The sequence below is a fragment of the Antennarius striatus genome, chromosome 16 (genome assembly GCF_040054535.1).
Source record: "Antennarius striatus isolate MH-2024 chromosome 16, ASM4005453v1, whole genome shotgun sequence".
Lineage (NCBI taxonomy): Eukaryota > Metazoa > Chordata > Actinopteri > Lophiiformes > Antennariidae > Antennarius > Antennarius striatus.
Genome location: NC_090791.1, coordinates 6372308 through 6393812, shown reverse-complemented (window position 1 = coordinate 6393812; position 21505 = coordinate 6372308). Strand labels below are relative to the sequence as shown.

Here is a 21505-nt window from a genome sequence, read left to right as displayed (position 1 = left end):
TGACAGGTTTCATGACACTAGATTTTGTGCAGTGCTCGTTCGGACCCGGCTGGTGTGTGTGTGTGTATGTGTCTCACCGCGGTCCGTCAGCAGGTGGCGCCCTGGAGCACAAACCGGCTGCTTCATCCGCTCCGCGCTGACATCCACCTCGGCATCAATCGGATGCTGCGCTCCCGTTCTATTCCTCCACACCTGACACCGGTGCTGCGTCGGATCAGACAAGACCGTGGCATTAATTCAACAAAAAAAAAATTGTAACATTTCTTTAGAGATATTATCAGACTAGAGGAGCGTTTCATAACATGGACAACGAGAGAAAATCCTCCAAACAGCAAGGCTCTTCGGGAAAGACGGACAAATCAGGTGAGTTTGAGCGGCTGAACTGAATCCATGCTTGATTAGACAGACGTTATGATGTGACGTCATCAATGAACGGTGTGTGTGTGTGTGTGTGTGTATGTGTGTGTGTATGTGTGTGTGTGTCACGTCATCAACCTCCAGCTGATGAAGTGAGCTTCAGCTCCCAGCGGATGTTCGAGGTGAAGTTATCTGTGACCAGGGCTGTAGATAGGATTCTGAAGTGGGGGGGGGGTCCTTATTGTTATCCCAATTAGGGCTGAAAATAGTGGATTGTGACGTCACAATTCCTCCAAACCCAGTTTTTAAAATGTCTTTCAAATGTCTTTAAAATGTCAATTCAGATGCAGTTTTGATGAACTGAACTATCAAGAGTCTAAATATGTTTCTACATATACGAAAAAAAAAAGAAAAAAAAACTTCCAGGGAGAAGAATCTTTAAAACTGGAAGTGAACGTACGTCAGATGTTTTGCTCTGGAGGTCTCTGATCTGTATAGTCATCATCTCCTCTCTCTGCTGGTTTGATCATTGTGCCATTGCAGACTGATGACAGCATCAGTCTGCCATGCATTGATGCAAAAATAACTTCCAATCTGACTGTTCACGTCTCACCACCACGGATCAGATATCTGTTTATAAAAACGACTCAGATCGGACTTGAAATGATCATATTTTTGTCACACGAAGGCTGAAAAATTGAATTTAGCAGCATTATGTTTCTACGGTTAGTCCATCTCCATCGTTATCCCTGAACAGGCAGTACATTTTATCAGTGAGAACACACACAAATACTCCTCACATTTATTTTATAGCTCTCTCTATTGTAGAGCGCATGAACCCCGTGGTTGACCTCAAGAGCGTCTAGAGGCTCTGAGCAGATCAGATCAATCAATGTGCATGAAAAACACACAGATGAATGAAGTTGTGGAATCAACTTCATTCATCTGTGTGTGTGTGTATGTGTATGTGTGTGTGTGTGTGTGTGTGTGTGTGTGAGTCTAAGGAAGGTTGAGTGTTTGTGCAGCAGTGATATCCCTGGTGGTTTCAGTGTGTGTGGTTGTGATGTGTTTTCACACAAGGTCAGGTAATTAAAAGAGTATTCGAGCTGTGCCAGATGAGTCATCGCTCCCAGAGAGGAGTGCGAGGTGGGTGGTGAGGAGTTGGGGGCAATTTTAATGGTTATATATATTCTGAATGAACATCAGGGCAAGTTTCTTTAAAAAATTGCTCATTATAAAAGTGTTGGTTCTGGTAACAGAACTATAAAGTCATGTTTCATGAATTGTCTTTTTCACCTGAAATCTATTCAGGGTCAATTTTTTTCAATATATTCTTTCTTTCTTTAATTTTATTTGACCATTTTTGTCCTGTTTGAAGTCAAATTAAAAACCCAATTAAACGAAATAAATAAATAAATAAAAATTGTCAGACCCAAATCTTGTTTTCATGTCTTCCCTGTCTTCCAGCTGAGGATGTAATTTCGATGGCCGATTCCTCATTTACCATCGAGGGCATTGAAGGAGAGCTTTGCAAAATCGAGCGGATTAGAGACATCCTGGTGCGGAGGGAATCCAAGCTGAGATACATGTAAGGTCAACAGTTAACAGCTCTTAAACACACTGATAGTGTATCTGACTGAATACTGACACACGTGAGACCTCCCTCCATTGTGTGATCTTCTTCTTCATGCATACAGTCAAGCTCTTCTGTCCCATCATCTGCAACACAGACATCCTTTCCACGGGTCCCACTCTGTTGACTTGTACCGCAACTGCAACACAGACGTGGAATGAAGGGATGAAGTTCAGCCCATGTGGAGAAATTTTGTAAACCAAGAAAAGGATTCATATGAAAGCAGTCATTTATCACCCAGATAGAAAAAAAGATCATTTTTGTGAGAATGCATCGTAGGAAATATGCATAGGATTGCACAAATAATACGATAACTGTAACCAGACCAACCAGTTGGCTGCAAATTGGTGAAACACTCTGAACACATATCTTCATTGATTGATTTACCATCAGACAATATTTTCATTGACTAGCCTTTAAGAGTGGTGGACAAATACAACAAAATATAATGATACCGCCAGCATAAAAACTGCTATTTTGCAGCATCCTCACATCCAAGAGTGAATCGTAGACGGATGTGGAGAAGAGAATCTGGTAATTTTTCCAAAACAAAACACCGTTCAAAATCAGATAATTAATAAAACAGAAATAATGTAAAATTGTGGATTCATTCTGTGTGGCCAGGTACCAATCAACCCACGGACCGGTACCTGTCTGCGACCCGGGGGTTGGGGGTCACTGTCTTAGAGGATTCATGAGGACAGTTGGAGCTGCAGACTTTTTTTGCCTCCTGGCAGAAAGAAGAGATCAATACCACTCGCATGTGTTTGAGTAAGCCAGCAGCCGGTCAGCTCAGCTTAACACAAAGACTGGAAACAGCTGGCTGCACACTTTAATGGGACAGGACGTTTCGTTACAGCTGCTGGATTTGTTACCTCTGGACAGAGCTGGGCTGAGTAATTCCACATCTCCAGTCTTCCTAGTTGTTATCTCCGTCCAGGAGGTTGTGTTTTATCAGCATCAGTTTGTCTATTTTACAGATTAACACAAATTTTAGGAAAGGAATTGGAATATTTGTCTTGTCTTGACAGAGTCCTCAATAAGGGTAAACATGAGCGCTGGAGACATTGTCATTTTAAATGTTGTCTCGGTGGCGGTAGTTTCATTGTTCAGAATGAAATGAGGGGTGTATAAACGCTCCTGTGAGTCATCCTGACACATCTGCGCTGAAATGTAGCCTTTTTTTTTATCACACCAACAAAGTAAATATCAGTTTCCACTTTTCGTTGTCTCTGTAATAGCATCTCCCAGATGCACCGACACACACACACATACACACACACACACGTACACACACACACGGCTGATGTTGTCAAATGCACAGGAGCATCAGATGGTGAAATGAGATCTGATGCTGTCTGGCCTTATTCCTTCACAGAGGACAATACACTGGTGTTATCTCTGACAGTAAAATCACCAGCTATACAATCATCCCATCCAGAATTCCAGACCCAGTGTTATATATTCTCTTTCATGAGCACGCACAATTTCACACTGATGCCTGCCTTAAGCGAGGGACACAAACTGTTGTGTGTTTTTCTCTGGTTTTCCGTTCAGAATGATTCCTTGTGCTTTTTATCTTATTTTGACTCAGGAAATAGACTGGGTCATCCACATAATTTGGAGGTTAGTGGTTCGATCACCAACTCCGGTTCCGTGTCAGAGTGTCCCCGGTGAAAACGCTGAACAACAAATTGCTCCTGATGGTCGTTTGCATCATTCTGTGACACACATATTGTGTTGGGCTGGGATACAAACGATTTCCATCTGGCAGCGGTGTGTGAACACATGTGAATGGATGATTGAATAATCAGTAGAAAAGAGAAGCTTTGCATAAAAGAAGCCAATTTACTTTGTACTGTGTCCTCTCAGGATGGATGACATTCAGCTCTGCAGAGAAATCACAAGGCTGAAGACGGAGCTGCAGAAACTCGTCTCAGTTCCGGGTAAATTAAAAAGCCGTCACTCTCCTCGTTTGTCACTTTTTATTCAACCTGCAGACGTTTGGATGGGATGGGCCTCATACGGCTTCCACGGTTAACGTTTACATGACAGCTCTGATAGCCAAGAAGGTTTCCATGGCAACTAAGTGGATAAGAGTTTCAAGTGCTTAGTAACCAGTAACACTGGAGAAATATTATTTCAGGTTTGTACCTTCACCTAAGAGAGTTGGAGGACTTTGGTTGGTTGGTTGGTTGGTTGGTTGGTTGGTTGGTTGGTTGGTTGGTTGGTTTTGCAGGTATGAATGGATTCTTAATAGGGCCTTTGTTTTAATAGTGTTCCAGGTCGATGTAAAACAAACAGACAAACCAAAATAAGGTCTAGACAGATGTTTTATCTCCACACAAAACTGCATCCTGGTCCGGATCATAAACAGAATCTGGATGATGTATTTAGGGTCATATCACATGTATATAATTGTGAGTATTTTTCTGTTAAAACTTTGAATCTAGTCAGTTTAGAGTCCATTCATGTCTGTACTTATTGTCTGTGCGTCTTGGTCGGTTCTTTGCCATGCACCTCCATGCTGCCTGTTCATGCTAAGGTCATTCATTAATGTAATTCTTGTTCATTGTTCATTGAGGACTCCTGATGATGGAATACTCTTATGGATTAGGTAGCCTGGACCAATGAATAAGGAGACATTGTTATGTAGTTTGATGTCATCATGTCATCATACTGACATTACATAGTGTGTGTTATGTCCAGGAATCTGTGATTCATGGTGATACAGAATGAAATGCACAGAATTTAGATTCTGTAAAATGCTCAACTTTCCTGTATCAATTCAAGCATTTTTGGTGTTAATTTAGAATTCCAGTGCCCAAACAAGTTAATTCTATGTTTATGTTGATGGACAGAAAAGGACAAGTCTGAGGAGGACAGGAAGAGGGAGGACGAGCTGCTGCAACAGATCAGCAAGCTGGTGGAGACCAGAGACTTCCTGGTGGATGATGTGGAGTTTGAAAGACTGAGGTGAGATTGTTACATCAAGAGGACTGAAAGGACTTTGTGCCATTTGTTTTTTTTAAGTATTTTGGGCCATTTTTCTCACAGAGATGGCAGACTACAGGGCTTTTTTCCCTCAATAACAGCTTTACTCTAAGTTGGCTAACGTCTTGAATTCTGGATGTACTTTATGGGTCTGAAAAACAAAATTATGTACTGTAATCATTTGAAAAGGTCCCAGTTAAGGTAACAGTGAAAATAGACAAATGCAACTCCTCCGAAATAGATGGCGACACCGCCCATCGTTGTGCGTGTCTGTTACAGTTCCACCCTTATTCACATATGCAGTCAGAACAACCATGAAAACAACATCCTATCGCCTGGTTTTGATTGAGCTGGAGTCCCTTTTTTAAAATGCAAAGGACTGACTTTTCAATTTTCAGGAAAATCCGTTGTCATGTGAACGGGTCCTTCAACGCTATGTGTTTACAAGACGTTGCGTCTCTAGGAGCAAAAACAATCTCATTAAAGCAGATATGTGATTCTAATAGAATGGATTTGGTACAAAAACTTTCTGAAGCTATTGATCCAGTGATTCTTCTTTAAATTCTCTGCTATTCACACACACACATGCACACACACACGCGCACACACACACACACACACACACACACACACACACACACACACACACACACATCTATAGTCACTCGTGTGTTTTGGGGTTTTTTTTGATGACAATGTTGAATTAACTGTACTAACATTCTAAGTAGCCTCAGGAAGATATTTAAGCCCTCATTTCTTCATTATACCAGGACTTCATTCCAGGTATAGTTGATTAAATCTCTTCTCCTGGTACTTGATCAGGTCACCCCGTTGCTTTGGTTTCTCTTAAATTCTGTCTTGTGACATTCACCACAAAACACATTCAAATAAAAACAGTCAAATACTCTCCTTCCCAGGGAAAAAGAGGAAGACAGAGAGATGGCAGCCTTCTTGCAGTCTAAATTTCCCAAGGCATTGACGGCAAAGGGTGAGTGGAACCACAAGGCTGCCACACAATCTTCACTGAAACGCACACACACATATTTTATACAGAAGGGGAATCTTTGGGGTAGAGATCACAATGGAAAGTATTTTAAAAAAAAGTTTTCTGGATTCTTATACCTGTTGTTTTTCATACCTGTCAGCTAGGGCCAAGACGTTTGGATGGATGCACGGTACATTTGCAGATTGTCAATATATACGTTATGTAGTTATAACAGCTATAGCTAACGAATGCTTTGTCTTCTTGCCTCCAGGGAAGGCATTTCTAGTCGCATCTTGACGCTTACTAAAAAGGGAAGGCAGAAGCAAACTGACATGATAATTACTGAGCTTTAGAGCTGCTATGAGGTACATTTTGTTACCGCTTGATGAAGCCCAGCAAACTGTTTCTCTGCAAGACAGAAGGAAGCGCGTTCATTATTCTTCCTTTACATGCAGGTGTCGACGGCGACAGAGTGTGAACATACTCTGTTGAATAAACTTTAAGTCCATGTCTTCTTTTAAATCAGGTGCTTTGCGAGATCAAAAGCTGCCGTCCAGATCCCAGCGCCAGTCACCGCCGTTCATCACTAAAACCGGACTTGCACTGCTGAAAGACTGCTGTGGCTTCACCTGCTCCATCATGTAACGTCCTGCGTGTGTGTGTGTGTGGGGGGGGGTATACTACAGATATGCTAATGGTTTCTGTACAGTTAGTGTAATTAGATATTATTATGGGAGCTCTGTCGATCTGTTTTGTATTAGACACAGTATTGATCCCTGAGGGAATGGACTACACTTGATCACCTCTCTTTGTGTTGTAGCAGAAGGGTAAACATTGTTAAGACTGCACCCGGCTATTACTTTCATATTTAATTCATGTCTTTTTGTTCATAACTTAAACCAAAGTTTTTGTCTTAACCAGATGTAACTAGTGACTAATATGCCTTACAGTGTTTTGTTGAAAGAAAGAAAAAAGTAAACGTGTCTTTAATATATCATTCTTTTTTTGTGAATGAAAATGTAAATCTTATCTTTGCAATGCTGCTATGATAAAGTGTTTCAATGCTCTTCTTTATTCCAGGTTAAATTTTGTTGATTTATGACCCATGTTTGGAATGTGAGTAAAATACATTGGACAACAAGATCTTGAACCTGGCCCTCGGTTGTAAGTTGTGTTTTAGTCATGTATTCAGACGGTTACATTACTGCCACCCCAAGAAACAGCATGGAGGATGACTTCACCTCATAGCAAATCCTAGTAAGAATGCTTCATTCCATAATGAGAACCAGTCTATTAAATATGCTAGGCTAATTAGCTTTTAAGTAGGCTAATGTGAGTACAGCATATTGGCTTGAAGTACTTTATAATCAGCAAATAAAAAATTACAGTGATTAATACCAAAAAAATCCATCACGTATCTTTTAGTTTCAGACATTCAAATCTGATGTGATTACTGTACTTGAGTTTTCTCCACACACACACACACACACACACACACACACACACACACACACACACACACACACCCTCAGACTTCTGCAGACTCAGAGATGTCCCACTGGTGCACTGTCATACTGATCATAATTGCATAGGAGCCTAATGTGCCTGAGTGGTTCCAAAGCCCAGATGCGACAGTATAGAGTTTGACTGTCATGACAACAGGATAAGATGTGGCAGCTGTTGCGTTTGCTGTCTTGGTGTAGAAACCAAGTGGTGGTATTCACAGTGTGGAGCACATAAACCCACCTGCACATCATCAGTCATGTCGAGCATCCTCTGCGGGGAGGATTACCTTGTTCTGGGTGATTTTTACAGAACAGGGTACCAGATGGTTGTTACTGATGGTAGAACTTCTTAACTTGTCTTTTATAGCTATGAGCTGAGATTTTCTCCAGTGGTATATGCTGTAGATTTTGTGCTTCTGTCCAAGCTAAGAAATGTGCAATTATAAAAAGTTCTAAGCCAGATATTGTTTGGATCAGTAAACCATATAATGCATCCAGGACCTGATGCACAGACATCCTGCCATGACGCCACCATAGCAACAAGATGTGACGATAATATGTGTGTTGGTGCTTATTAATTTTCATTATGTGAATTCTGATGTAACACCAACATCAGCATGACTTCATGTTCCTGCTTTCACACTCAGATATGTTACCTGAACTTCTTTGGGACTTACGCTGCCTGTGCAGACAAGTCAAACAATGGATGCCCCTTTTTTCAACATTCCTTTCACAATGCTGAAGAAAAAAGATTCATTAATACACACATACTTCTTCTTCTTCTTCTTCTTAATACACACATACAGTATGCACATAATGTGTCTTGCTGCTATAATGTGCTTTTGCTTCAACCCGCTGCTCTCTATGGAAGCTGATAAAGGCCGTCACAGCTGGTTGAAGATTAACAGAGCGGTGTACAGGCAGGCAGCGCACTCCACTGTATTTAATTTGCCAGCAGTGAAGACTAATCAGGGGGCTACACATTATGAATATAGACAAGTTGCTGCCAACCGACTCTAATTGGACGCTGGTAAAAAGGCAGCTTGTTCTTGTATGCAGCGCTGCCTGAGACATTTAACAGTTTGGTGATACTGAAAGGTGATACCGCTGCCAATTAGAGAGGCTGTGCTTTCTTAGTTCTTTCTTCCTATTTGCAGTTGTAGCTTCAACTTCTCCTGAAAGCGTGTAACAATCCCAGCCTCAGCCTTGGAGCAGATCAATCAGTGTATAGTATTATACATGTATATGAGGACAGTGTAGCCTCTCATAGAGTTCATAGTTTCCAGAGAATCGATCGTAGTGAGGGTACATGTCATCCAGCCAGCGACAGCTGAGAATGTCTGTGAATGTCTCCCGAGACCGAACTATTTCCTTTAATTCAATGAAACCCGAATCCATATTCCATTCATTAACCCAACCCAGTAAAGCTATCCATATCATAACTGCTGGACCATACGTACATATGCTGTGGACTGGGTTTGAAACAAAAAAAAACAGCCAAGCTAAAAAAAAACAAATTGCTTAAAAATATATATTTTCCTACCTGTAAATTAAATTATAATTGTATTTGGTAAATTTTCTTATTGCTGTGAAACAGGTGAGCACCAAGAAAAATCATCATGTAAGAACCACACCAGAAATGTTATGTACCAGTTTATAATCCATTTTTGCACAGAGATCATACAAAATCGTTCTTTATTTACACTGAAAAAACAACAACATCTGTTGTCTGATTCTACCCGACTGTATGATTTTAAATAACACACTTACATTCCACGAGTAGAGGAGGCGTGACATAGAACAGCAGCAGCGTCTAACATCTGGCACCGCTGTGTACACTTGAAAGAACAGAGTGAATACGATCATAAATCCCTTCCTACGACATGATGGCTGATCTTATTATCCTCAAAACATTTGTGGAGGATTTTCTGCTTCTGCTTGTTGAACCTCCAATTTATAGTGTCATATTGTGCGACGACAGAATGTGTGAACACTGTCAACATTAGTGCTATCATGGCAATTCATTTCCATATAAATATATCACAATTAATAATAATAATCCTGATAAAGTCAAGTCAGTTTTGTTTTTTTTAACAGTTCCAAATCACAGTATAAATTAACTCACAGTGACAGCAGCGAGGAGACACTTTTTTTTTCAACAGAAAGAGATCCGTGAGAGAGAATTGAACAACAAATTTACAATATTGTACATTTTTTGGACAGTAGGAGGAAGCTTGAATAACAAGACGGAATCAATACAGTTACAAGAATGAGAAAATGAACGTTAAACTGCAGGCAGACTTTGGTGTTTTGCAGTGAGGATTCTGTATTCTGGTGGATGATCTACTCATCATCATCATCATCATCAAATAGGACTTCATCTATGAGCACATCCGTGTTGCCAACAGGGATGTCCTGACACAGCTGCTCTTTGAAGGCCAACCCGATGGTGTAAGGCTTTCCTTGGGGATGTCTGATGCAGCGATCTAAGTAAGTGTCATAGAAGCCCTTTCCTCGTCCCAGTCTCCTTCCTGACCGATCAAACCCAAGGCCTGGCATCAAGATCAGGTCTAGACCTCCTGCAGCCAGCGCTTCTTCTCTGCTGCTGTCCTCTTCAGAAGGCTGCCGGATGCTCCAGGCTGTCAGAGGCAGTGTCTGCATGTCCTGCAGACTGTTCAGCTTCAACATGTCCATGTGGTTGCTGTTGCTCTCATATCTGGGAATGAAGCAGCTTTTACCCCACTTGAACACATCTTTGATGATCTCCTCGGTGCACACTTCATCGTCCATGCTGACAAACACTGCAATCCGCCTGCAGGACGCGTACTTAGGGTGGCGGAGAAGCTTCTGTGCAACACTTAGAGACTGTCGTCGTTTCTCGGCGTCACTTAATGCCGCAACCCGGCGTTTTATCTCTTTCCTCAAAGATTGCTTTGCAGCGTGAAGAGCGGCCATTCTTACTTTTTTTTCCAGTCCCAAGTAAAACACGTCTCTGAACTTTGAACTCGGTGGAGTGTGTTCAGCATTTGGAAACGCGTTAAAAATTAACGTTAAAAATCGATAGAAAAATTTTTTTTTCTTCATGTAGGTTTAACTTTTTAAAGAAATTTAACACATATATCAACAAACGATAGAACAGTAACGACAAAAAAAAAAAAAAAAGCCAACAGAGTCAATAAAGATAATAACAAAAATGCGGAAATACGTCACGCGTCACGTGACCTGCTATACGAGAGACAGGAAGGGAGAGAAGGAGCATGACCAAACCTCACAGTAATCCCTCGTTTAAACGTTTATGAGCCCTCCCCATACTGATAGTAAACACCTTCTATCTGTATTACCTTTTCCCACACTCTTTAAACACACTTTTCTATTGCTGTCAGCCAATAGCTTTGCGCGTACGGTATCACGTGACTAACTACTATTAAAAAACCGCGATGTAGTGAAGTCGTCTATCTTGAAGCGCAAATAGGCGAGGGATTATTATAATGCCATCCACAGCAGTTATATCATTATGGCATGGTTTATCATAATTGTAGAAACATGCCTATACTATTTAAATTATCAAAGATCGTTATTATACTGAGCATAATGATTATATATATATATATATATATATATATATATATATATATATATATATATATATATATATATATATATATATATATATATATATATATATATATATATATATATATATATAATTTTTTATTTTATTTATTTATTTTTTAAAGTTAAACTAGACTCCAGTGGTTTTAGGTCGTTACATGCATTTTTTACTCTTACAGTAGCATAGCAACCACTGAGGTGAAACACACCATCCAACATAAAAACTGCACACACAGCAGAGGCACATTAAACCATGTACAAATATGAACTTATGAGTGATGAACATATGAAATATGTCTGAATGTAGCTATTTCAGACAAACCTGATTTTTCATGCAGCTGAGATGCCGAGGAGCTCCACCAGGAACAAGATTCTTCACGGTTTAAGTGATGTATCGTTTCTAGATGGAATATTGTCATTGGTGATTTGAAGCATCTGTAATTCATCTGCTCTGTGATCATTTAACACAGAAAGTCAAAGAATTGTATTGTCTCTTCTGTTGTAAACAGACGAGTGGGCTGTGTGTTAGCAGCGAGACTTCAAAGTACATTTTCTGTTGCTTGCTGGGCTGTGAGTCACTGTGTATGAGTCACACATCATGGCCTTGAACACACACAACAAATTTGCCTCCCCGTTGTGACTGAGTCATGTTTCAGTGGGTAAATGGTCCATCATTTTTTGACACTCAGCTGACTGCAAATTGTATTTCATCATAGAAGAAGGCGACAATTAATATGTAACACATTAGGTTCAGGCAGAAATATTGATTTGTTCTAAATAAAGTGGAAACAACTTGCCTGAGGGAAATATTAAGCCCCTGTTGCTCCCATTAAAAGAACACTGTGTAGTTTCCTGGACTTTGATCTGACCCCACATTTACCGTGTGGTTATTCAGCCTATCGTCACTTTTTTCATGACTGTACATAACATAGAAATTTTATTTTATTTTATTTTATTTTATTTTATTTTATTTTATTTTATTTTATTTTATTTTAAAACAAAACTCACTAATAACTATGCCTTAAGATCTGTTAAGAAATTAGGACGCACCTTCCGGTTTATATCGTGCTGTTTTGTTTTGTTCTTTTTTTTTTCATTGTAAGCATGTTTCCAGTCAAACCTTCATTTAAAATACTTAAACCACTTGGGCCGGAGCCCTCAGATTCCTCGGGTCTGGAGGACCACCAACACCCGACAACTACAGTACTTGATGAATCCTTAACAGTCTGCTTCCAGCACCTCAACCTTCATATTATCACAAATCAAACAGTACCCCCATGTGGCAGAGAACAGCACTACATAAGCATGGAGACGGAGTTGGACCCTTCAGAATTACCTTTATCCTTCATGGCATAGATTCAACAAGGTACTTGAAACATTCCTGTGAGAGTTTGGTCCATATTGATATGATATCATCACACAGGATTGGGATCTGGTGACTGTGGAGGTCGTTTGCATTCAGTGAATTCATTGTCATGTTCAAGAAACCAGTCTGAGGTGATTCCAGCTTCATGACATGGCGTGTTATCCTGCTGGAAGTAGCCATAAGGAAATGGGTCCACTGCCAAGAAAATATCCCCCACACCATTACACCACCAGCAGCAGCCTGAACGTTGACACAAGGCAGGATGGATCCATGCTTTCGTGTTGTTGACCCTAAATTCTGACCATTTGAATTTTGCAGCAGAAATCGAGACTCATCAGACCAGGCAACATCTTAACAATCTGCTCTTGTCCAATTTTGGTGAGCCTTCGCGAATTGTAGTCTCAGTTTCCTGTTCTTAACTGATAGGGGTGGCCCCCACAGTGTGGTCTTCTGCTGCTGTAGTCCATGTTACTCAAGGCTCGACGTGTTGTGTCTTCAGAGATGCTCTTCTGCATACCTCAGTTGTAACAAATGGTTATTGGAGTTACTTTTGCCTTTCTATCAGTTTGAACCAGCCTGGCCATTCTCGTACGACCTCTGGCATCAAAAAGGCATTTCCACCCACAGACCTGCACTCACTGGGTATTCTCTCGTTTTCGGACCATTCTCTGTAAACCCTAGAGATGGTTGTGCGTGAAAATCGCAGTAGATCAGCAGTTTATGAAACAATCGGTTTCTGAAATAATCACATGCCTAAATGCATGGGCATGTAGACATTTCTCAATTGTCATGAATTTATCAAATTGTCATTACTATGACAATTTCAATCCTATGAAGAAGCTCAATCTTCACAGAAAGTGACCTCTGTACAGGGTTCTTTATTGATGCGACTTTTATATTTTCAGCTATGCGTACAATACTACTGATGTATGGAGCAGCAGGAGCACAAATCTACTAAATATACACTGACACAATGCTGGGTGTAGTCCTACTCAAGCTGAGCAAATATCTGAATTAAGTCTGTTACTCGTAGGAGATTTCTGAAGTCTGAAACATGATCTAACCAATGTCGTCAGGAGCAAACTTTTAATAGTGTTTTTTACATTTTGCTCCAAAAGTTAGAGCCAAAACCTGCAGTAACATCCCCAGATAGGATTAAATCCTGTATGATACAAGCATGTGAATAACTGTATAAAAAGTACATATACGGATGGAAGCAAAAATATTCGATCCCGATGTAATATTATGTTTATTGGCAAGATATATATATATATATATATAATTTTTGCATTTACATAAAGACTCCACGCCTGAAGTCTAAGGTATTTTTTTTACTGCTGACCCAAAAGCACAAGAAAAATCAGGTCCAGGAGTTCAAAACCATCTTGATACGATGTTTTGGGATATTTTTCAACAAAACAATGAAATTAACCTGAAACTTTTTGACCTCTGGATCAGCATCATGTCTGGAGGAGAAAGAATGAACCTGAAGAAGAAGAAAGAACTGGAGACCTCTGCCAATGTGGAACAGGCAAAGATTCCTCAGAAAAACTATACAAAATCAGGTTCGATCCAATCGAATCCAATTTTATTTGTTAGGCATTTTGCAACAACCACAGTCGATCAAAGTGTTATATGTTGCATACTGTTGCTTCCAGTTGTGCCAGTATGTACATGTTGATCCATCGATGCCCATATGTAATATAAATCTATCTATCTAATTTATTTTGATTCCTGTGCAATTATTTTGCCATATTTAGCACTGTCATGCTCTTGGCTTGAATTTTTATAGGGACAGGAACAATTTCATGTGAAAAATGACGAATGGATGAAAGGACATTGTTTCTGTTTTCATATAGATTTTTGTACTTGTCTACACATACAGGCTTTTGTTTATTAAAAATAATTGAATCTACATTTCTGAACACATCAGTCATCACAAAAAAATCCAGCACCTTGTAGTGACATAATCAGGGGGTTCATATCTACAGCCTCAGATTAAATTACATAAATACTGTACATGATTACTAAACTAATTTGGTGAGTGCAGGTTGCCATCACCATTATGTGGTGCAGCTTGACAGACATGGTGCATCTGATCACAAAAGTTCAACCCCTGGCAGTTTTGCACATTTTGTATTTTAACCATCTGCTATTATACCCATCATACACATTGCGTAAACAATTGTCATTATGTAAATACTGTATAGTATCTTATGGAGGTATGTTATTTTATATACATGTTTATTTAATCATTCTGGTGGCATTACGTGCGGATGACAAAGTAGGTTTTTCATCGTACAGGGAGACCCTGATTCTTTACTGTGCACATGACAGCTTTGCATCTTTGCATCTAGGAAGCAGGCTGCTGTCCCTTTAAATTATGACGTAGGTCCTCTGCTGTCCCACTTCACCGCGAGCAGCAGCGGCGTAAAGCACGGCTAGTGGGGCTGGCCGTCGCAAAGGGGCCGGCCGGTGACGTGGGTGCTTCGCTGGGCCCTCAACATGGAGTTTTTACTGGGGAATCCGTACAGCACGCCGGCCGGACAGCGGATCGGTGAGTTCTTACTGCCGGGAGTTGCATCGTAACAGCCAAATTCAGTCAGACGCGGCCACCTTTAGCTGTGGCCTTCCGGCATTCATCTCCATCGAACTGTTGTTTCGTGTTTATTTTGACGGGTTTTCATTGCACGAAATAACGAGTGTACGATATATAACACTAATATCGATAGGCCCTCATTAATGTATGCATTTACTGAGACTAGCAGATGAAAGGCGGGATGTATGTTTGATTGATACGTCAACAAAACTATGACTCGGCAGAGGCGGCATTTAGATGCGGCAATCCTCCAAATTGATTGGCTGTCATTTGTGTCAGTCAAATTTGTCAGTAGGTGGGCGGGACATCGACCTGACCTAAATTAGATTCAGGTTTATGTAGATTAACAGCGTAATAAATTTAATAAATAGATAGGACGGTTTATATTTATAGTAAGTTCTGTTTCCCTTTTATGCAACCAGTAATATTTGTCATTTTAATGGGCTAATCCATCTCTCTATTAGGCCAATCCATATTTCTCGTTGCACGTTAATTTGAATTATTTACTTGTTTTTAAAAAATGTAATAGAGTCTTAGTATTTCAAAAAATTTGGCAATCTAATAGTTCAAGCTCCCACACATTGGGGAGTTGAAAAAAAGCCATATCTATTTTTGTAGACATGATTTTTGGGCTGGCAACATAAGATAAGAATTAATAAATTGCTAAATAATTGACTAAACAGTACTCAGAGTGCAACCCTCCACCACGGCAGCTCAGTTTCCTCATGATGTCATTGTACCTGAGAGAATTAGTCCAGCGTTCAGGATCCAGATAAAGATCTGGAACACGACCAAATTTAATGGGTTGCTTCTTCACCTACACTCTATTTACTGAAGACCATCATCAAAATGGCTTTATAACATTTTCAGTAATCCCCCATTGCATGCACACACGATTATCTGTTAACTGTTATATATTACTCAACAGCATTCATCTGTTTTCGCAGAGTGTGCAACCAGTTCCAGCCTTTCAACAGAAGACTGGGCTCTTAACATGGAGATCTGTGACATTATTAACAGCTCAGAGGAAGGGTAAGCATGTGTGTGTGTGTGTGTGTGTGTGTGTGTGTGTGTGTGTGTGTGTGTGTGTGTGTGTGCGAGACACTGTGTGTATTGCTGTTGCCTCACAGCACAGAAGGTTCTGGATTTGATCCTGGAGTTTGCATGTGTCTGTGTGGGTTCTCTGAGTCCCCCAGCTTCCTCCCACCTAAACTGAGTGGTCAATTTATGTGAGATGACCACTCCAAATTGTCTGTAGCTGTGTGTGAGTGTATGTATGTCTATGTTTTGATCTGCAATGCCACATTGCAATGCTGGCAACGTGTCCGGGGTGTAGTCCCTCGTCTGTAGTCAGATGGGCTCCTGCAGACCCGTGACCCACATTGACGATAAGATGGATGGATAGATGTGTACATGTTATCTGTTACCATCAGAACCATACTTGTCCTCTCGAGTAGTGGTCCCCAACCCCCGGGCTGTGGACAGGTACCTGTCCGTGGGTCGATTGGTACCAGGCTGCACAGAAAGAATCCCTAACTTACATTATTTCTGTTTTATTTATTATCTGACAACTGATCTAGAGGATACATGTCTGTGATTGGTTAACATTCTCATACTATAGAGCCAGGGATGCAGTCAGAGCGATAAGGAAGAGGATTGTGGGGAACAAAAACTTCAAGGAAGTTATGCTGTCCCTCAGTGTGAGTGTTGTTCACCCATGTTTTGTCACATGGTTGGCCTTTTAGTGCCGTTGCTAATTGCCTTCGTCTCTTTCTAATGTTAGGTCTTAGAAACTTGTGTGAAGAACTGCGGCTACAAATTTCACATCCTGGTGACGACACGGGATTTTGTTGAGGGAGTACTAGTACGGTCAATCATCCCAAAAAACAACCCTCCGTTATACCTGCATGACAGAGTCCTCTGCATCATACAGGTAAATAATCACTCCTCTGATGCTTGGCTTCACTCTGGCAGCGTGGAGGATAAAATAAACCTTGGCGTTTCTCTGGTCAAGGCGTGGGCCGATGCGTTCCGTAGCTCACCCGACCTGACAGGTGTGGTGTCCGTATACGAAGACCTGCGGAGGAAAGGACTGGAGTTCCCCATGACAGAACTGGATGGTTACTCACCCGTCCAAGCACCACAGAAGGTGAAGATCTGCCCGGTGCACCCACTGCTGATGTTTGGGTGTTGCCTGTCATCTTTGTTCATTTTTCTATTCGGTCCCTTCTTTGCCTTTGCTTAGCAGACTTTGCCCGGGAATGGGCCTGCTGTCACTACTCTGCCTGCTGTGCTCCTATCTTCCAAAACTTCACTCATCCCACCCAAGACCTCTGATCTAAAACTGGCCTTAGATGGAGCCAATGCATTAACTCCCAGTCAGGTGATGACCTGACTTTTTCCAAAACGTCGTCTCACAACTTGATTCTTAATTCCTTTTCCTCTCCAGCACTTACGAAATCAATACGTGTTTTGGGAATGGGCTATTATAACTGGATTGATGCATGAAATATCATTACTGTTCCAGATAAAAACATTAAAGACAGAACTGGGAGTGGTTCGAAGCAATCTGACTATGATGTCAGACATGATGTGTCAGCTGGACCCTGCCACAGTAAAACAAACCGACATGGAGCTCCTGGAGGTAAAATAAACAAAAGACTTGAGTATCATTAATGTCAAGAATCGTCTTAAAGAAAATCATTTTTGTCAACTCTTATTGAGTAGTCAGTGCTTTATCCATAACTGATCTCCTGCTTTATGGTTTTTGTTTTGCATCTGCCCCCCTCCAAATCCCCACCCACACATTATTGTCTGATTGTGTCATTAGCAGTTATACACAGTATGTAAGGAGATGCAAGAGAGGATAGTGAAGATTGTCCCCAGACTCAGTGAGGAGAAGCTAATTGAGGAGTTGCTGGCAGCTAACGATGAGATGAACACTGCATTTACTCGCTACCACAGGTTAACTGCAGTTGTTACACTATATTATTGTACAATGAATACGTATGATGAATGAATTTATTATGATTATTATAATACATCATTCACATATGTACACAATAGTTGTTCAGTAAGTACTGTTTAGCCATTAGATGATGATATAATGCCTGTCCTGCTCCACAGGTTTGAAAGACGAATAACAAATGGTCCGAACACAGACCAGAAGGTACAGACAGTGACGATAAATATTGATTACAGTAGTATTATTTTACGTCAGAGCTAAAAATGAAAAAATTATGAAATTGTCGTTTTTGGTCTTTTAGAACCATGCACACATCAACCTAACAGACCTCGATCTGACAGACATGTCTGTCAGCCAGTCAGGAGTTGTGTCTGATGCCAGTGTGAAATCACTCAACCAATCAAAGGCTGACTGTTTGTCCAGTCAGATGTCAAGGCTGAGTAAGCAGTCCGGGTCTTCTCATAGACCTACATACAGTACAAAAGCAGTGCTTTTACTTTTTTATGTATGGTAAAAAAAAAAGTATTCTCTTTTTTTGCAGGTACAAGTGAATCAGATGACAAATTATCTCAGAAAATTGACATCCCCACTCGGCGAACACAAAGGTACAGGAAACTTACCGTGGGTCGAACTGTGGCTGTATTGACCTCAAACACTTTCACAGGCGGCACCACCGGAAAGACAATCGAACTTAAATCATTGATTGAAGTAGTGATATGAAGTTTTTTGATTTGTTTTTTCTCAGTGTTACACTAAGAATTGTGCTGAGCAAACATGCACCTTTTTCTCAGCAAATTTCTCAAAAATACTGATCCTTGTTTTGGTCTTGTTCCTTTTTAATTATTTTTTTAAAGATATTCCCAGGAGTTATCTGCGTTAACTGAAAATGTTGGTTTACTTAGCAATTCACCAATATGCAAATCTTGCTTTACAGCAAGCAAAGTGAAGTTGCAGAGGACGGGCTTGCTCAAGCTCAGGACAGTCGACTCCTACACACAGGAGCGGTAAGCAAAGATTTTGTCATTCCAGTTTAACATAGAGTAACAGGTTTAGTTGTAAGATGTACTTTGAATAATATTTAGATTAGTCATGTCTTTTACAGCATAATTAAAGGGAAGTGTGGCAATAATTTCTGGTTTACTGTGTGTAATAGTTTTCCCGTTTGACGATGACCTTAGGTCAAAGGTTTTGAGGTTTCATGAGTAACATAAATGGACAAAATACCAGATTTTTAAACACAGTTTCTGTGAAGTCACATGTCTTGAAGGAGGGAGAACACTATTTTTTGAGATTTTAAACTACACTTGGTTGAGTATGTCCAGTATATTGCTTTGTGTTGGTAACTATTGTCCTCCTGAGAAAACTCTCTGTCTGTACATGAAGGATGGCAGCCCAGCCTCCACCTGCAGCTCCTCACCAAAGTTAGATTGGATGATTAAAAGGGGAATGGTGCGTCTGTGTCCAAAATCTGTCCTGATTTTGCGTTCATGCGTCTTTCCTCAACCTCTGTCTCGATTTTGTGGTGGACTTAGTTTTGATTTGTATTTATTTTGCTTGTATATTTCCCTTTGAGTTTGATGGTTTATTTACTGTGATAAAAGACACTAGTTTGCATGTTTCTGAATGCAGTGAAGACAGTAAGTTTGCATGACTACATCATTGTCTTATCTGTCATGTTTTGTTCACATACACGTTGTTGTGTTTTAGGATGTAATTTGTTTATTTTAATCTTCATAAAGTTTTATTAGGTACTGTATAGGTTTTACGGCACTGATAATCCTGGTTCTGCTTTCTATAGATCCCTATCAACCAGTCCAATGTTATGGATGACATTGAGAAATGGCTTGAATTGGATGACGAGGTAAATTCCAAGATTACAAACATTTTCTCAGAATAACTGTGTCACTTGGTTTTAATGCATATCGTTACTGTTCGCTTCCTGACTTAATATAAAATAATTCTAGTCATTTTTAATCTCTTAATGCACTGTGGACTTTTATTAGCTTCACTTTTAGCTTCAGTTCAGTTTAATTAAATCATATTTTCTGTTTCCACCACAGTATGATGATTTTGAGGATCAAGACGGTGTAACCAGTGTAGGTGGGTTCTAGTTTTCTTTCTTTCTAAAATGAGACATATTAATTATCTGTCATTTCATTCAACATTCTTATTTACCCCATTCACTGTGAGGTTGCTGTTTATCAAACCTACAGTACCTGCATATCTGGTTCATTGGTTGTTATAATGCTAGTGCACATATCATGATCATTGGCTTTGAATTTTAAATAGATGCCGTAAAATAGATTTTGGTGCTTTATTCATTTTTATAGTTAAACTTTAACTTTACCCAGATTTGACTAGATATACTTAGAACAACAGTCTTACTTTGAGAGCTCCTCACATTTTGCATTGGTTTTATCTTTATAAAATAATTGCAATATTTATATTAGGATTACTTTGACTGTGTCAAAATAGCAAGCTAGCATAGACATCTAAACAAAGAGCTAGAACTTTTGGTGACTGCGCAAGTGTAGACCTTCTTAAGTTTTTTTGACTGTGCTGTGGATTGAAACAATTAGTATAAATCCAAAAACTGACTCAAAAAATGTTTTTATACTTTATAAATTCAAACTATCGCAGTTTACTGCTTTACTTCTTTCTTTTCCAAGATATGAAGTTGTAACTCATCTAAAAATCTGCTTCTTTCCATCTTCTGCAGAATTCGACAGGTTTTTGGCAGAAAGAGCTAAAGCAGCTGATCGCCTGCCGTCAGTGAGAACCTCCTCACAGGATACCAACCACTCCGAGTCTTAAGCCACACTATAAACCTGCTAGACTAACAATACTCATGAGGCTCCTATGGCATCAACTGACATAAGATTTCCTTTTTTGATCGATGGCTGAATAGGGCATTTAACACGGGAAGCTAAGCCCATATTTGAGGAAGGATATAACTTTGTATATTGCTGTCTATTGTGGAGAAGAAAAATATTTTTTAACTGTTAAAAGATAATGCTATATGCTGAAGAATGCATCTTTTTACTTTATACTGATATAAGGGTTTGTCTGTGTGTGGAATGCAAAACTTTGCACATTTTATATGGTTCCTGTGGTTGTAAAAGAAAAGATATTGCTGCAAATTTTGTAACATAGATAGCGTATTGTATTGTGGATGACTATGTTGTCAAACATGATGGTGGGTTACAGAAAAACTCTCTCAAAGTAGCAAGCACTGTAAACTGGTAATTTATTAGAAGCAGATATTACATGATGGCATTGTGTGATGCTTCGCATCCTCACTGATGTGAATGTGTTTCACATCCAACATTCCCTTTGTGAAGACATGTGACTTGAAGATGAAGTGTAAGTTATGATTAACTGTTGGAATATATTAAACTATTAACTGGAAGTTTGGCTGTTCTTGTATTAATTTAAATGCTAGAGATTAAGGTTTCTTTTTTTATATTTGATCAGTAGAGTGTGGGTTTC

At 39.9% G+C, this 21505-nt stretch overlaps 3 protein-coding genes across 7 annotated transcripts; 2 read left to right on the top strand and 1 right to left on the bottom strand.

The window, feature by feature from the left end:
• The first annotated feature begins 298 nt into the window (after positions 1-298).
• On the top strand, positions 299-6793 carry zgc:171844 (uncharacterized protein LOC100151763 homolog). The gene is made up of 6 exons (XM_068337648.1): positions 299-363; positions 1825-1945; positions 3863-3936; positions 4852-4966; positions 5902-5972; positions 6496-6793. Exons 1-6 carry the CDS (start codon positions 303-305, stop codon positions 6612-6614), a joined length of 561 nt encoding a protein of 186 aa, XP_068193749.1. The 5' UTR covers positions 299-302; the 3' UTR covers positions 6615-6793.
• Positions 6794-9127: 2334 nt separating this feature from the next.
• Positions 9128-10801, bottom strand: mthfs (5,10-methenyltetrahydrofolate synthetase (5-formyltetrahydrofolate cyclo-ligase)). The gene has a single exon (XM_068337382.1). The coding sequence runs from the start codon at positions 10556-10558 to the stop codon at positions 9818-9820; it is 741 nt and encodes a 246-aa protein (XP_068193483.1). The 5' UTR covers positions 10559-10801; the 3' UTR covers positions 9128-9817.
• A 4065-nt stretch (positions 10802-14866) lies between these two features.
• tom1 (target of myb1 membrane trafficking protein) lies at positions 14867-21418 on the top strand. 5 transcript variants are annotated; one of them, XM_068336710.1, is made up of 15 exons: positions 14867-15009; positions 15999-16083; positions 16673-16751; positions 16835-16984; positions 17066-17200; positions 17300-17434; positions 17579-17695; positions 17882-18015; positions 18178-18220; positions 18318-18456; positions 18558-18621; positions 18951-19020; positions 19815-19877; positions 20077-20116; positions 20736-21418. In XM_068336710.1, exons 1-15 carry the CDS (start codon positions 14958-14960, stop codon positions 20828-20830), a joined length of 1401 nt encoding a protein of 466 aa, XP_068192811.1. In that variant the 5' UTR covers positions 14867-14957; the 3' UTR covers positions 20831-21418. The 5 variants fall into 5 exon arrangements, with proteins under 5 accessions (XP_068192811.1, XP_068192812.1, XP_068192810.1 ...); XM_068336711.1 differs by having other exon boundaries at positions 17297-17434; positions 17885-18015; XM_068336709.1 differs by having other exon boundaries at positions 17297-17434.
• The last annotated feature ends 87 nt before the right edge of the window (positions 21419-21505 follow it).